General features: G+C 45.3%; 1 protein-coding gene across 4 annotated transcripts in view; it reads right to left on the bottom strand.

Annotated features, from left to right (window-relative positions):
- The window catches only part of TMEM273 (transmembrane protein 273), a 33686-nt gene extending 17207 nt beyond the window's left edge, over positions 1-16479 (bottom strand). For 2 of the 4 annotated variants that reach the window (XM_047761276.1, XM_047761277.1), the window contains exon 1: positions 16328-16475. In XM_047761276.1, coding sequence (XP_047617232.1) covers positions 16328-16373 — 46 coding nt within the window. In that variant the 5' untranslated portion in view covers positions 16374-16475. Of the gene's footprint in view, positions 1-16327 lie in introns of all 4 variants that reach the window. The other 2 variants (XM_047761278.1, XM_047761279.1) reach the window with 2 other exon arrangements.
- Positions 16480-16508: the final 29 nt, after the last annotated feature.

Genomic DNA, 16508 nt, shown 5'->3' on the forward strand with positions numbered 1-16508 from the left:
TGCCTCTAGAAGAACCACTGAGGATCCTGGGTGGCCTCCACCCACCCAGCCTCCATTGCTCAGGCTGGGTCCTGCACCCAAAAGCTCTCACCAAGCCACACGCCTGAGGCTACACCTGCCCAGAGGATGGTGCCTTTCCCTAAGATGCACAAAGTCACCATTACGGCTCTGAGTCGAGAGTCTCTGCTTCCTCCTCAGGCCCCATTTGGACAAGCTGACACAGACACAGACACTGACACTCCACCTCTCCCAGCAAAACAGCTGGTGTTCAGCCGCCCTCTCTGCAGCCCCTCCCACCTCAGTCCTGCAGAACACAACCTATTCTCTGCAAGTGGTTTCCCAATAGGAAGGAATCTCCTGAAAGAGTAAATAGTCTTGAGGCCTGGAGGCTCCCTGGGTCCCCCTCCCCCAGTCCTGGGAGGGCAGCCACAGGACAAGATAGCAGGGCTGCTCCAGAGAAGGAGTAGAAGCCACAGGGTAGCCTGCCCCATCTCAGCTGGAATCTGACCCATGGAGAGCCCATCCCTGATATTCAGACCTCCCATGCTGTCCACACCTGTTGGGTCCACCCTTCCTCTTTGCCACCCTTATTTGGGCAGAATCAGGCTGTGTTTCCAGTTGTGGGGCAGTGGGCGTGCGTGCAGACAGATGTCGTTCTAAAAGTATCTGAACTAAAAATAGGGAGAGGCTGCCCTAAGGGTTTGTCAATTGATGCCTGGCCATTTTCATCTTGGAACTTCAATATTGCACAATGGTTCCTAACTTTAGAAGGCAAAAATTCCAATGTTGTCAGCTCGAGGAAGGGATTTCAAATGTCTAGAACAGGCGTGCATCCTCTTCTGACAGAGGCTACACATAGGAAGGAAGTACCTGCTATACACTGCATGGCCCTGGTGCCCGGGGGCGGGGGGCAGGAGCAACCCAAGACCATGGTCCCCTGGGAAAGGGCTTGCAGAGTGACGGGAGATGACCTTTACACCGAAGAAAAGATCAGGGTGTCCTGGGTGATGGCCAGCATCATCCTGCAAACCTCAATCTCCATGAGCCACAGGCAGTCTGAATGGGGCATGTAGGGTGGACACTTGCTGTGTGGCAGGCCCACCTCCCCTGGCCCCTTGGCTGGAGGCAGCACCTTGGCTTTCCTCTGGGGAACCACCTCCAAGTGGTTCCAGGGAATCATACCTGAATCATCAGATATCACTTCTTCCCATCAACAGTGACTGGCCAAGGGGTGGGACAGGTGATCCAATTCACGCCAGTAAGACTCAACGCTGGGACTTTGGGGACAATACTGAGAAAGAGGAGAGTCTTCTGGAATTGGGACCTCTGGGGCCGAGGGAGGACCTGGGTTGGAGGGCACCTGCTGATGCGGATGCCTCCAGAGTGGCTTGCAGTGATAAGATCAAGTCTGTAGAGCTGAGTGATAACAAAGGCTCAGGAGGAAGCAAAGTTCAGCCACAGAGAAACCAATCCTGTGAGAGCATTGCTGCTGTGATTCTGCTGCTGTGAGTCCGGGAACACTCGTGGAACACCCTGGCAACACGCCTGGGACACAGATGGGACACACACGGCGCCATTGCTCTGGATGTGCCTGAGGCTCTGGGTCCAAGTACAGCACAGCCAGATCCCCCTGGGGGGCGGATGAGAAAGAGAAGTGAGGAGAGAAAAGGAGCAGCCCAGCTGTGCTTCACACCACACCACACGGCACAGCTTGAGCCTCGCTCTTCCCACCTGAAAAGGGGGCATTCAGACACTGACACCTAGAAAGTGCTCACCCAGACAGCTCTTTCTATCTCCCATTTGTCCCTGCCTCTCTGCCATAGAAGTTGACCTTGGGGTCCCAGGGGAACCCAGGGCACGCTTCTCTATGGGGCTGGCTTAGGGGCGATGGCTGGTGGCGGTCCTTCCCTCTCAGAGCTCACAGATGGGGCCCCTTCTCAGAAAAACAAGGTCGGTGGCCCTGGCCCTTTGGCCTCTCCCTGGGGCTGTTTGATGCTGAAAATTAGGCACATGAAGCCCAAATATGGAAAGAAGGCAGGATGCCAGAGGCTGAGTTGGCCTGCATGAAGCAGCACCCTGGCGCCTAGTGGCTGCTAGGTTTGCAGCCTTGCTCTGACCCACCTGTGACCCTTCCCTGCTCACGACCTAAAAACCACCTGAAACGGCTCTTCCTCAATACCCTCTTCCGGTGTCAGTGTTGGTAGAGGCTGCAGTCGCCAAGTTGTGAGTAAACAGGACGTCACCACTCCTCTCCCACAGCTGTCAGCCTTCCTTTCTTCCTGTGAAAGCACCTAGACCTGGGGCAGAACCCAAAACTGCAGAGCTGCATGGGCCCAAGAGATGGAAAGCAGGAGGAAGACAGAGGAGCGAGGACAGCAAAGCAGAGGCGGCTCCACGCTGGGCATGGGATCCTGGGGGCGATGCCTCCCTGGGTTCCATGGACCCCATTGACGGCAAGAGAGTACACAGCCAGAGGGGCCACTCACTCCCAAACCTCGCTCACAACTGCCCAGACCCTGGCCTGCAGAGGCCCTGACTCCTGGGAAATGCAGTGAGGAAGGAATTCCACAACTGGGGTCCCTGCTAACAGCTCTTAGCCCATTAGCCATCCAGGAGGACCAAGGAGGACCTAACCCAGCCAGAGGCCTCGAAGAAGGTCCCCTGGAGAGCGCTATTTGAATTAAGAACAAAAGGCCATGGCTCAGTGGTTAACGAATCTGACTAGGAACCATGAGGTTGCGGGTTCAATCCCTGGCCTCGCCCAGTGGGTTAAGGATCCGGTGTTGCCATGAGCTGTGATGTAGGTCGCAGATGGGGCTCAGATCTGGCATTGCTGTGGCTGTGGTGTAGGCTGGTGGCTACAGCTCTGATTAGGCCCCTAGCCTGGGAACCTCTATATGCCAGGGGAGCAGCCCTAGAAAAAGAAAAAAAAAATACACGTAGGAGCTAGTGGAGATGGTGGGGGCAAGGGTAAGGGAGGCAGGTAGGGAGGGTGTCCAGGCAGAGAAAGAGGGGCCATAGGGGTGCGAGGGCTTGGGAATGAATAAGGTGGCTTAGTGGGTGAAAACAGCAAGGGAGCACAGGTAAACTGAGGCTCTCGGGGCCTTCCAGAGGATGGAGACAGGAGAGGCAGCCAGGATGCAGCCACCCTGCCCTGGCAGGAACAGGAAGCTTAAGGCCACAGAAGGCCACCAGAAAAATGGAGGCGCCCAGCGGAGGCAACAAAACACAAGGGCAAGTGCCTCCAGCTTCCAGAAATAGCCTCATAATTAAGAGGAAAACAATAATGGTAGGTGACCAGACAGTATCCAAACTTGTGCCCACTTAGTTTTGCCTGAGCAATCTTTGCTAATTAATTCTTAAAGATTCACACACTGGGATTAAAACACTCAGCTGCAGAAGCCAAACTGATCAATATCTTTCCAGACTAATGGAGGAGCTGGAGGCAGGGAGCCGGCTCTGGCCCAAGGTAAAAACCAAGGGTGCTCCAGGCGCAGGGGTGCTTCCCATGGGGCAGGGCACCCCAGGGAGTCCCAGGTGCAGGCTGGCCAGGAAGTGGTGAGATGTAAGTGCTCTCACAACTGGCAGGGAAGCTGCTGAATCCCAAGGGAGCCAGAGGGGCTTGGAAGCTGAGGGGAGCTTGAGGCTGCCCTGGTGGGGTGGGTGGCGAGATCCAGGGAGGCCTGGATCAGAGGACCCACAGCCAGAACCACCCAGCCAACTCCATGCTTACCAGTGGAGGGCTTTGCTCCATATTTGAATGTCTTTGGGGGGGAGGGGGTGAAACCTACCTAAGCCCCTATGGTGGGTGGGAAGGAATGACACCTGGAACCAGAACGTCTGAGCCCCAATCCCGCCACTGCTCAGCTGATGGACTTGGGCCAGACAGGCTCCCAGCTCAGTGGCCCCTCTGCAATGGAGCCAACCATGGGAAGCCTGCCTGGTCACACACACAGCGTGGCCCCAAGGATCCCCTCACCAGGGGTTGTGGGGGGAGGTGTGCAGACTGAAGTGTGGGCAGAAACTGTCCTCCACAGGCACTCAGCCACCGCTCGATGTCAGGTTCTCAGCTCTCAAGGGGGCTGAGGGATAAGGGGAGGCAGAGCATCCTGAGAGGCTTCTCTGGGGAGGCGCTCAGGTCGCAAAGGAGATGCCCCCCCCCCCGCCCCCGCTTTTGGAGGGCTTGGGTCTCTGCTGTGGCCTCTAAAAGGCTGAGGGATTCCAGGTTGGGAATGGCCCACTCACTTCACATTGGGGCTTCAGAACAGAGAAGGTCTGTTTTCAGGAGAGTCTGACTTTGCAGAGAGAGCAGGGGAGGCTGGAAGCAGTGCAGAATAACTAATTAATGACGGTAAAGTATTGTGGAAGAGGAAAGCGGTGCATAACCGCTAAGTGGTAGGGTTATTATTATTCATGCAATATTCATACTATGCTCTTCAGCCTCTGGGAAGCTTCACTCCAGAGTCCTCGGGGACCTGGCGGAAGGGGCATGTGCCCAGGGGGCGGGGCTGTGGGATGACAGCTGGCCTGGCCCTGGGGAAAGGGGCCGTGATGGCTGCAGAGGAAATGGCCACACCCAGCCAACGAGAGCCAAGCAGCCTTGGCAACACGAAGCCATCTGCCATCATCACAGAGCCCTACTGTGTGCCAAGTTCTGTGCTGGGCGTTTCTACCATAGTTAACTTCCTAAAGGCCATTTCCAACATTTGCAAAACCCGGGGTCCCATAAACCTAAATATTTAAAGGTTAGAGATCAAGCCACACGCAGGGCCCTACCCACTTCCCCGGCAGGTCCTCAGTCCACCCCCCGGGGGTCACTTTCAGCCCTGCCTCTGGCCCCAAGGGAGCAGGAAAAAGTCAGGGCCTGGCCTGGACCTCTTAGAAAGACCAGACCCACTGGATTTGGGATGGGGCCCTGCTCAATCTGACGCCCTGAGGGACCTCCCACCAACCAACATCTTGGTTTTCCCACTGGACTTCTGGGAAGGGTTAAGGCGCCTCCCCAGACCAGACCACCAAGGCGGGCGAGGAAGCACGGTTATCCAGGAATGGGGTCTGCCTAGGAATGCCCTTGGCCATGAAATAAAGGCAGGCTCTCCCTCCTTCTCTGGTTCCCAGCCCCTCAGCAAGCTGTGGCTCCCCTCTTCTCCCCTTCAGCTGCCCAGCACACACACCAGTCCCTTTCTCTTACACCTGCACCTGACACAGTTCTGGAAACTTCAAGTCTCTCTGACAGGACAGGAAAAAAAATCTTTGTGTGTGTGTGTGTGTGTGTGTGTGTGTGTGTGTGATACGGGGGCTTCCAAAGCCAGTTAGGGGCAGGAGCCTCTCTTGGGGACAGCAGTCTTTATTTCACAGGGAAGTCCAAGCAGGTGACAGCCCTGTCAAGCCGTACTCCTGAACAGGAGAGCTGGGAAGGGGACAGCACGTAGTCCACAGAAGCAGGATACATGTGAGGGGGCCTGGAGACGGGACAGGACCTTGATGGATATTCATGCGGCTGGGGAGTGGGACCCTGGGATGGGCCACATGACAGGGCTGGGAGGTCCTGTGGCCATAGCAAATGCTTTTGTCTGTCCTGGCAGCAGGGGGAAGCTGCTGAAGGATTCCAGCCAGAGAGAGGCATCATCAATCTGCTGGCAACAGAACTCCTCTTCCAGGAAGCCCTCCTGGATACCCTAGCTTGGATTGAGGGCTCCTCCTCTGTTCTTTCCATATTCCTTCACCTCAGCACTTAACACACCACAATGCAACTGTCCTATTCACAGACTCAGCTCCTTCGGGTTGTGGCCTGATTCACTTATTTTTGCGTTCCAGCAGATTCTGGTGAAAATCGGCATAGGCTTAATGTAGGAAAAAGCCCTGATATCCATGTGTGCCAGTCCTCAGGTGTCACCCAGGGGCCCAGGTTTAGGTCCTTCACCTTGCCCCCTGGACATCAACTCCTTGATGGCCTGAGGTTTTGCACAGGTCTCTGCGATGGACAGAGCCAGGTTCCAGGCAGAAATTCCCCAGCTGCTCATCTGTTTCATTCAGACAAGAGGGAGAGAGTGAGCCCCGTTCATCTTACTGAGAACCATTAGCTGGTTATTTAATGGAATCAAATTTAATAAAAGGAGCAGTTCAAGCAATTCTGCTGGATAAATGAGGGTCTGGGTGTGACAGAGATGCTTACATGACTTTAGAGAGGAAGCACAAGTGGTTTAATTTGGGAATGAGTGAAGAAGTCTGCTGATCTGTGGGCCAGCCAAGTCAGCTCCGGCTCTGAGCCTCTCGGCCAGGACTCCCATCCAGGGTGCAAGGACCAAGGGGGTTTCCTGACAGACAGACACTCTGCCAAGGTCGCCCCTCCTGCCTTCACCTCACCGGGCACGCCTCCCCTTCAGGAGTCTCTAGGATTGGGATGTGTGTCTGAGGGATGTCAGGTAGCCCCGAGCCTCTCCTGCAAGAGCATCCACCCCAATCACCCATCCTCCAGGCTCTTCACAACCCATTTCAGACTTCTGTTTCTGGGGATGTGGGATAGGCTTACTTTTCCCTATTCCTTCCACTAAGTATAGCTAAAACCCCTGAAGGTTATATATTTAAAAGCCACATAAGAAGATCCTGAAAGGTGGAGAGGGGAAGGCAAACCGGCTGAGGGCCTTGGGTCTTCCCCTGGGATCAGCTTGTGGCCTGAGCTCAGGTGTGGCTGAGTCATTGGGGTCTGTCGCACCTCATAAAAATATGAGTCAATAAAACAGATTTTCATTCTCCTCTAAGATTTCTAAATTGTTTGACAGCTAAAGCTAAAACATGATACCATGTCTGCTATGGTTTTCAATATGTATAGAAGAAATATTTAAGGGAGTAAAGGGACACAGAAGGACAATTTCTACATTTCATATGAACTGTTAAAATGTTGACCCCAGTAGATTGTGATACATTATGTACAGATAATGTAATACCTAGAGCCACCACTCAAAATGCCATGAAAAGCAATACACTCAAAAAGACTACAGACATATCAAAATGGAATTCTAAAAAAAAAAAAGTTCCGGTAACACACAGAAAAGTAAATGAAAACCGGAGGATGATCAGAAAACAAAATATAAAATGGCAAAATGAAAGCTGTAACTAACATATCAATAAATATTAAATGTGAATTGCCAGAACTTGAGAATTAAAAAAAAAATTTGCAAAGTCAGTTTAAAAGGTGACTGAGCTATATATTGTCTACAAGAATCTCACTCCAATATTATTTAGGCAGGTTGAAAGTAAAAGGATAGAAAAAGCAATGCCATGAAAACACTAACAAAAAGAAATAAGGGAGTGGCTATATTAATATCAGATAAATTTCAAAGCAAAGAAAATAATCAGGGTCAGAGATAATACATTACATAATGATAAAAAAAGTCAATCCACCAAATAGACACGTTAAACCTAAATGTCTATATATCAATAGAGCTACAAAATATGCAAAGCAAAAACTGATAAAACTGAAAGGAAAAATCAACAAATGTACCGCGATAGTTGAAGACTTTAAGAACCCACTCTCAATAATTGATAGAAAGTTTAAAAAGTCAACCATACTGTCAAGCAATAGGACCCAACACCAGCAGAATACACATTCTCTTCAAGTACTCATATGAGATATACCAAAATAATCTATACTCTGAGTCAAAGCTCAACAAATTTGGAATTTAAATAAAAGTGTGTTCTCTGAGCTCCATGGACTCAACTGAAATAAATAAATAAATAAATAAATAAATAACAACAGGAAAATTTCCAAACACTAGGAAACTAACAATACTTCTAAATAACTCATGGGTCAAAAAGGAAGTCCAAAGAGGAATTTAGGAATTTATTAACTAAATGAAAATGAAAACGTACATATCAAAATGTGTAGAACCCAGCTAAGGCAGTGCTGAAAGGGCAATTTATAGCACTAAAAGTTTTACATCAGAAAGGAAGAAAAGCCTTAAACCAATAGTCAAATATCTCATGTGAAAAAACCAGAAGAAGAGCATCAAAATAAACCCAGAGTAAGTGGAAGGGAATAAATAATAAAGGTAAGAGCAGAAATCAATGAGGGTCGAAGCCAAAAATCATAGAGAAAAATCAGTAAAACAAAAACCTAGTTCTTTGAAAAGATCAATCAAATTGACACACGGCTAGCAAAATTGACAAAGGAAAAAAGAAGGAAGACACAAATCACTAATAACAGATTATTACTACTTTACTTTTTTGTAGTGAAACAAAGAATCAGAAGGATAATAATACCATGAACAACTCTACACATAAAATCCTGATGACATAAAATAGACCAATTGCTCAAAAAGTACAAATATCACAACCGACCCAACATTAAACAGATGTTTTGAATAGCCCTGTAACTATTAAGGAAATTGAATTCATAATCTACAAACTCCCCCCAAAAACAAATCTGCAGGCTCAATTTCATGGAAGAATTCTAGCAAATGCTTAAAGAAAACAACAACAAATTCTACATAATCCCATCCAGAAAATAGAAGGAAATATTTCCTAATTCATTTTATGAAGCCAGTGTTACTGTGACATTAAAACCAGACAAAATCAGTGCAAAAAAGAAAACAACAAACCAGTATCCTCATGAATATAGATTTAAAAAATCCTGTCCAGCTGACTTTTGATGAGCAAGCAAAATCAATTCAATAGAGGAAGAGTAGTTTTTCAACCAATGGTGCTGGAGCAACTGGCTATAAATAGGTGAAAGGAGAGAAAAAAAGAGAGAAAGAAAGAAAAGGAGAGAGAAGGGAAGGAAGGAGGGAGGGAAGGAAGGAAGGGAGGGAAGAAGGAAAGGAAAAAAAGAAAAAGAAGAAAAATTCCCTTGATCTAAGGCACAAACTCAAAATGGATCATAGATTTAAATGCAAAATATAAAACTATATATCTTTGTGAAATGTAAAATGTAAAATCTTCAAGACAGGACTTGGCGAAAACTTCTCAGACACAATATTAAAAGCATGATCCATAAAGAAAAAAATCAGTAAGTGAGACTTAATTAAAATTAAGTACCTTTGTTCTGTGAAAGACCCTGTGACAGGATAAAGAGACAAGCTAAAGACTGACAGGAAACAATTGCAGATCATGTATTTGACAAAGAACTCAAATCTAAAATACACTAAGAATTCTTAAGATCCAACAGCAAAAGGAAAAAAAAAAAAAAAAAGAAAGAAAGAAAGAAAAAAGCCAAGCAATCGAATTAGAAGCTGGGTAAAAACCACAAAGAAAATTCTCTATCGGGAAATTTCTATTTGCTTTCCTCAGGCCCTTGCCCCTTCCTTTCCTTCTGCAGACTTTCTTAGAGACCCCAGTGCATGTTTTCTTTTGTTATATTTGAGTTCATTTGTTTTATAGCCAAAGAAGATGAATACAGTAGGAATTCTTTCTCACTAGAATCCACACACCGCATGATTCTGAACCATCGTCTTGGCAGGAATCTGAAACAGGGGAAAAGCTGTCAGGAAAGATTTTTACAAAGATCTCAGGGACTAAGAGCCAAGGAATAAAGTGATGACTTTGACTTGTAAGATAAAAACGAATTTAATTCTCTTTACCCCGGCCTCTGCCATCTTTTCATTATAAATTAAGGGGGGAGAAAAGCCACTGCTCTCCTCAATAACTCTGGCTCTTTCAGTGAAGAATGTGTTAGGCACTGGAACATAATTAAAGTGATATTGTATTTCTTTTATTATCATGATTATAATAATACATAGATTTCAGCGGGCCCTTTCCAGCAGAATTAAAACGAAGACAGATGGCTGACATTTTGGTGGGAATTAGAGTCCATAGGAATATTTTATACGGCAGCTTTTTAAAAGGGAAGGTGCAAACCTCTAATAAAATGGCTAGAAATTCCACCAGATATTTTCAATAGCTCTTCTTACAGCAATATTTTAGCAAAATTTTAAAATATTGATCAGTTGGTAGTTAAGTGGCAAATAATTTATTTAGAACTGTGACAACCATAATCCAAAATGTAGTTGTAAGTCTCTTATCATTAGGTCAAAAGTACATCCACCTTTCTCAGGAAGCTGTCCTCTGTCTCCCAATGTGACACCCTGAGGACAGAAGATCATTATGGTGTTTGGGGGTAGAGAATGGACCCCCAGAATCTGATCATTAGGATATCGGGGAAACCCCTAAATGAGGAATGTTGCATGAAAAAAAAGGGGGAGGGATAGAAGTTTTTCAAACATCAGTGTCATAAATGATGAACGAAAGCAGTAGAGATGTTTCAGGTGAAAAAAGGCTAAGGAGACATGGTTACAAAATGCAACACCTGACTGGCTCCTTGGCTGAAATGCAATGAAAGCACAAAAGGGCCTTGCTCGGTCCCCTGGAAATATTGGACTATGATAGCTTATGTGAAAGTATTTTGTTAATGTTAAATTTCTAGGAGTTCCCGTCGTGGCGCAGTGGTTAACGAACCCGACTAGGAACCATGAGGTTGCGGGTTCGGCCCCTGCCCTTGCTCAGTGGCTTAACGATCCGGCGTTGCCGTGAGCTGTGGTGTAGGTTGCCGACGCGGCTCGGATCCTGCGTTGCTGTGGCTCTGGCGTAGGCCGGCGGCTACAGCTCCGATTCGACCCCTAGCCTGGGAACCTCCATATGCCGCAGAAGCGGCCCAAAGAAATAGCAAAAAAAAAAAAAATTTCTAGACGTTGATGACTGTACTGGGACTGTGGTGATGTGAGAGGCAATCTCCATTCACAAGCAATATACAGTAATGTATTTAGGATTTTAAAAAACAGGATGTGGATTGTGATGATCATTGTACAACTATAAATGTAATAAATTCATTGAGTAATAAAAATAAAATAAAAAAATAAAAAACATGATGTGTAAAATTTAATCTCAAACGGCTCAGAAAAAAATCTCTCTATGTATATGTGTATATATACACACATATATGCCCACATATCTATTATATATAATAGGTATCTTCATTTGTTTTATATAAACATAGCTCTACTTACATATAGGTAGATAGAGGTTATAAAGAAAGATATATCCACATTTGCTTTATCATATGTTCTTCCTAACTACAGAGAGGTAGAGAACATACAATAAAGCAAATGAGATAATTTTAGAAATCAGCAAAGCATACCGGTGTTCTTTGCCCTATTTTTATTGGAATTTTCCTAGGTTTGATATTATTTTGAAATAAAAAGTTGAAAGAATAGTTCAAAAAGCCCTGTCAGTTTTTGCATGATGACATCATTTTTTATTCTTCACTGACAGGCTGTTTGGTGTTAGGGCTAAAGATATAGGCTTTGGGTATCTAAACACTCCCATTTGAATCCCAGCCTTCTCACGTACCTGCTTCGTGACCTCTGGTAAATAACTTTATTACTGTTTCCTCAGTTTCCTCATCTGTGAAATGGGCATAATGATGATGCTGGTAATAAGTGCACCTTCCTCTGGGCTGTTTCTGAGAAATGAATAAGGTCTACATAGAAGTGCTGGAAGCAGAAATTCCCCGAATCAGTTCTCAGGAAGTGGACTTGAGGATACTTTCGAGGAATGCATGAGATTACTCCACATGCATGTAAGGGCATGGTGAGAGCCAAGATGAGTCTAGGGCACAAAAGAAGAAAATGGAGGAGGAGGAAAGGGAGGAGGAGGATCTTACTTACAAGTAATTAAGATTCATGGGAGTTCCCTTTGTGGGGCAGCAGAAACGAATCTGACTAGGAACCATGAGGTTGTGGGTTTGATCCCTTGCCTCGCTCAGTGGGTTAAAGATCCGGCATTGCCATGAGCTGTGGCGTAGGTCACAGATGCAGCTTGGCTCGGATCTGGCATTGCTGTGGCTGTGGTGTAGGCCAGCAGCTGTAGCTCTGATTAGACCCCTAGCCTGGGAACCTCCAATGCATGGGTGTGGCCCTAAAAAGACAAAAGACCAAAAAAAAAAAAAAAAGATGAATAAGCTATAGTAAATAAAACAGTGTGACCTGACTCCGTATAGATAGATAAAAAAGCAGCACAGAATAGGAAGCCCATTAACAGGTAAAGTGCATATTTAAATGGGTATAGAATAGAAGAAGCATTGCAAAGCAGGAGAGAAAAGAAAGATTATTAAATAAATGATAGGACAATGAATGCTGCATGAAGAAAAAACTAAAATCAGCCCATACACAAAAATAGATCCCAAATAAATTAAAGACTTAATCATGAAAAAGGCAACCACTCTAAAGTTAAAAAAAAAATTTTCTTAGATGAGACAGAAAAACAAAACACATGAAAATGAAGAGACATAAATTCGGTTATACCACACTTAGAGACTTTTGCAGAGCAAAGGACACCAAAAACAAAAAAGATAAGCAACATCCTGAGAGAAAATATTTGCAATGTATGACTCAAATGAATAATTAATACCTAGAAAAAAATACGTAAAAGACCAATAACCAAATAAAACTAGCAGGAAGTTTACAAAAAAAGAAACCTGGCTATCTGATAAGTATACAGGAAATGGTTCTTCTCCCTGGCAATCAGGAACATGTCGCCTAAAAACTTGGAGGTAATATTTTACAGCTCTGATTGGCAAAACAAGAGAGAGACAAGTCTGACTATTTCGAGTATTACCAAATCTGTAGGGGGACAGAGTCCAAATCTTGCTGGTAGAAAGCAGTTCCAATAAGAGGCGAATCAAGCATACCTATGACATAGTAACTCTTCTCCAGGCGTGTCTCCTGGAGGAGCTACATTCGGTTCTAGGAGGTGGGCCTGAGATTCAGCAGTCATGAGAAAAGTTAGAAACAACCTAAATTTGGTCAGGGTTGGAATGGATAATGAAATTATGATGTGGCGTTTCAGCAGAATCATACAGATGGTTAAAATGAATACACCTGCTTAGGCTCAGAACGGGCAGACGACGCAGATGTTACCTATGTTATAGTGGCATTTGGGTCAATATTTTAAGACCTAGAAAGCAGCACAGGAAGGAAGCACAGTCAAAGTAGGGGTGCTGCTTCCTCTGGAGAAGGAGGGAGGAAAGCAAGACAGAGGAGACGAGCTAAAGGTCTTACCTCCATCTCTGATGTCCTGTTTCTTTGATGGATGTGTTGATTTATCCATCTCCTCTTAAACACAGATATCTTAAAAAAATTTTTCTGGCCACACCCACTGCATATGGAAGTTTCTGGGGCAGGGATCAAATCTGAGCCACAGCTTTGGCCTGTGCCATAGCTGCAACAAGGCAGGATCCTTAACTCACTACGCCACAGCAGGAACTCCAAAAGCAACCAAATGTTTAAATGTTCAGGGTGTTAGGTCCATGAATGTTTGTTACATTGATCTCAGTTTTAGCAATAGTTTCAGAATATTTGAGAACTGGTTTTTCAGAAACTCTGCAATTACTTCGTGTGTAGGAAATAGTGGACCTGTCCTCTTTTCCAGGGTCCCATGCAAGTACGGACATCACTGGGTGACAAGGCAGAGATGTCACTCCTCCCTGCTATGTCTCTGAAAACCCTCTTATGCACAGTTCTCACATGCACCCTGGGGTGAGTGGCCTGGTCACCTGCCCACACAGGCCATCTGTTAGCAGGTTGTGCTAGATAATCCCCAGGTCCTTTTCACCAGTCCATAAAGAGAAAGCACAGTTTTTTCTTATAGCTTTCAATAGGCTGTTAGGTTTTTTTTTTTTGCTTCACAGAAATGTATTTATTGGAATTAAGAGCATATATGATCATTATGAAAAATTCGTATACAGAAAAACTAAAGATGCCCCATAATCCTCTTTCATAAAAAGAATAAAGGACACCATCAACCATTTGCTATATTTCCTCACAATTTTTGGAAAGGTAAGAAAACATGCAAAATATAACTGCATAACTATATAACTTCACTTCTATCCATATAAGTTCTGAGACATGTGTCTTTCATTTAAAACTTATTGGACATTGTTGAAAACATTAGAGCATAATTGATTCAGCCAGATTCTGAATGGTCATCACTAGTTCTGGTTTTCACAGAGGTCAACAAGAGCATCCTATTAAATATTTTAGGGAGCTTCTACCCTGTTATTTCACTAGGATCTGTTCCTGGAGGTAATATTTAGGGGTAGAAGGTTTTGATCAGCTTACATCTTGCTACATCTTGCCAAACTGCCTAAACGGAAGATTGGATCAGTGTCCCAAATACCCTATAGTGACTGCTCAACTCTGTTTAGATACTGGCTATGTGCTTTAAATGTGGAAATAGATTGAATTATCTCAACATATAAGAGAATCATCTATCCCAAAATTATGGATGAGAAAACTGAGCACAGGGAGATGAAGAGACTGCCCTGCTCTCTGGCTAATAAATAGCAGAGCAACACTTAACACTCAGAGGTTTACAGTTAGACACACACACCTAACCACTACTATCTCTACAAATAGTATTTGAAAGCACTAACTAGCTGTGAAACCTTGGCCAAGTAATTAAAATCACCTCCGTAAAATACAGACAAGAGAGTTTCCTGGTTGCCTAATGGTTAAGGATTTGGCTTTGTCACTGCTGTGGTGAAGGTTCAATCCCTGGCTAGGAACTTCCTCATGACAAGGGTGTGGCCAAAAATAAATAAATAAAATAACATAAAAATTAATTAATTAATTAATTAAATCCAACCACCAGGGGACCTATTTCATAGAGTTGTCATGGTGACTGAATGAGCTAATGTAAGACGTATAGCAGAATATGCAGCATATCAGAAGTGCTCAGAAATGTTGGATGTTATTATTGCTTTTACTCTTTGTAAGCTTGAGCATTTTAAAGTTTTATTATCTATCTGTAATTCTTCAATGAATTGCCTGTTCTTAAAATTTGCACAGTTTTTCTTTTTTTTTTCTTTTTTGTCTTTTTGCCTTTGCTAGGGCCGCTTCCCGCGGCACATGGAGGTTCCCAGGCTAGGGGTCTAGGGGTCCAATTGGAGCTGTAGCCGGCGGCCTACACCACAGCAATGCGGGATCCCAGCCGTGTCTGTGACCTACATCACAGCTCACGGCAACGCTGGATCCTCAACCCACTGAGTGAGGCTAGGGATCGAACCCACAAACTCATGGTTCCTAGTCGGATTTGTTAACCACTGTGCCATGACGGGAACTCCTGCAGTTTTTCTTTCATTGGGTTTCTTAACTTTAACTTTTTCCTACAGGACAAAGAGATTTGTATCTTCTTAGGTCAAAAGCAGAAACAAGGGTTAGAACTCGTGACACTTTCTATCGCTTACTGGGTACACTTTGCATTATCAGCCCTGCATGTCCTCAGTTCTTGCTTGCTGGATCTTGCCATCCCTTCACTGCCATTGTCACTCATTACACACGCCCCTTTCCACCTGGAAACTGACAGACGCTGAGACTGTCTGACATACTAACTGCCAGAGTTCAAGGTGTGTGTTCTCTCTTGGGCTTGGTGCAAACTTCAGGCAGAGTCCTGCCTATGAGAATAATTTCGCCCATGTCTAGGATACAGGCTATTGCTTCAGAGACAGAACATTGTCTAGAGACAGACTGCTTGCCTCTGAGTCTTGATCAGGGCAAGTTCTGGGAAAAGAGCATCTGTGTGTTTTTTCGACAGAGGTCCATTGCCTTTTTGAGAAATAAGAGTTGATGTTAAAGGGGATTTTGCAGAGTCAAATGACACTTGCCTTCTGTATCTGTTATCTGTGGGTGTTTCTAACCATCACAATGCCTTGATCTCTATCTCTCTTGGGTTCTTCCTTTCTGCTTCTCTTGCCTGATATTTCCCCCTCTATATCCGGCCCTACTTTTCTATTAGTCTCTGCCTCTCTCTCTCTCCTTCCTTCTTTTGATCACAGGATTAAATATGACTTTAAAGAAACAAAGATACCTAAGAGATGCTTTACTCTATAAGACTAATTCACCATTAACAATAGAAAAGTGTCTACATACCTACATTTTCCCATTTTATGTAATTATTTTGACATGATTTAATTAAATTTAACTTAATTTTCACACAATGCTGGAAAATAAACCTTATTATCCTCCCTTTTTTGGTTCAGAAACAGAGACGAAGAAGCTCCATTTCTCAGCAATGGAGCTATGGTATAAAGCCAGATTTTTCGAGGTCCCAAGCCCAGGACACTTCCTGTCCTCCGCTGGCCCAGAAGCATTTGTAAGTTGCAGCTGGAGTGAAACAGACGAGAGCATTGCTTATTGTCCCAGCAAAGTAAGAAAAAACCATCTGTCTGAAAGGACACACTTGTGTTTTAGGGACCAAGCCCCAATGGGTTTCCCACTCACTGAGGCTCCCCCACCACAGAAGAATAACCTGTGCCCCCTTTCTGAGCCTCACTTACCCAGGAGAAGGAGGAGAGCTCTCAGCGTGCTGGGCCCCCAGCCCATGCTGGCTCTCTGCTTCTGGCTCCTCAAAGGGCGGACAGGACAGGCTGTGTGACCAAAGACTCCAGGGGACAGGAGCCAAGACCCACGTGACAGATGGGGAAGGAAGCCACTGCCGCAACCCAACACTGCTCAGTT

This window comes from Phacochoerus africanus, chromosome 15 (assembly GCF_016906955.1).
Source record: "Phacochoerus africanus isolate WHEZ1 chromosome 15, ROS_Pafr_v1, whole genome shotgun sequence".
Classification (NCBI taxonomy): domain Eukaryota; kingdom Metazoa; phylum Chordata; class Mammalia; order Artiodactyla; family Suidae; genus Phacochoerus; species Phacochoerus africanus.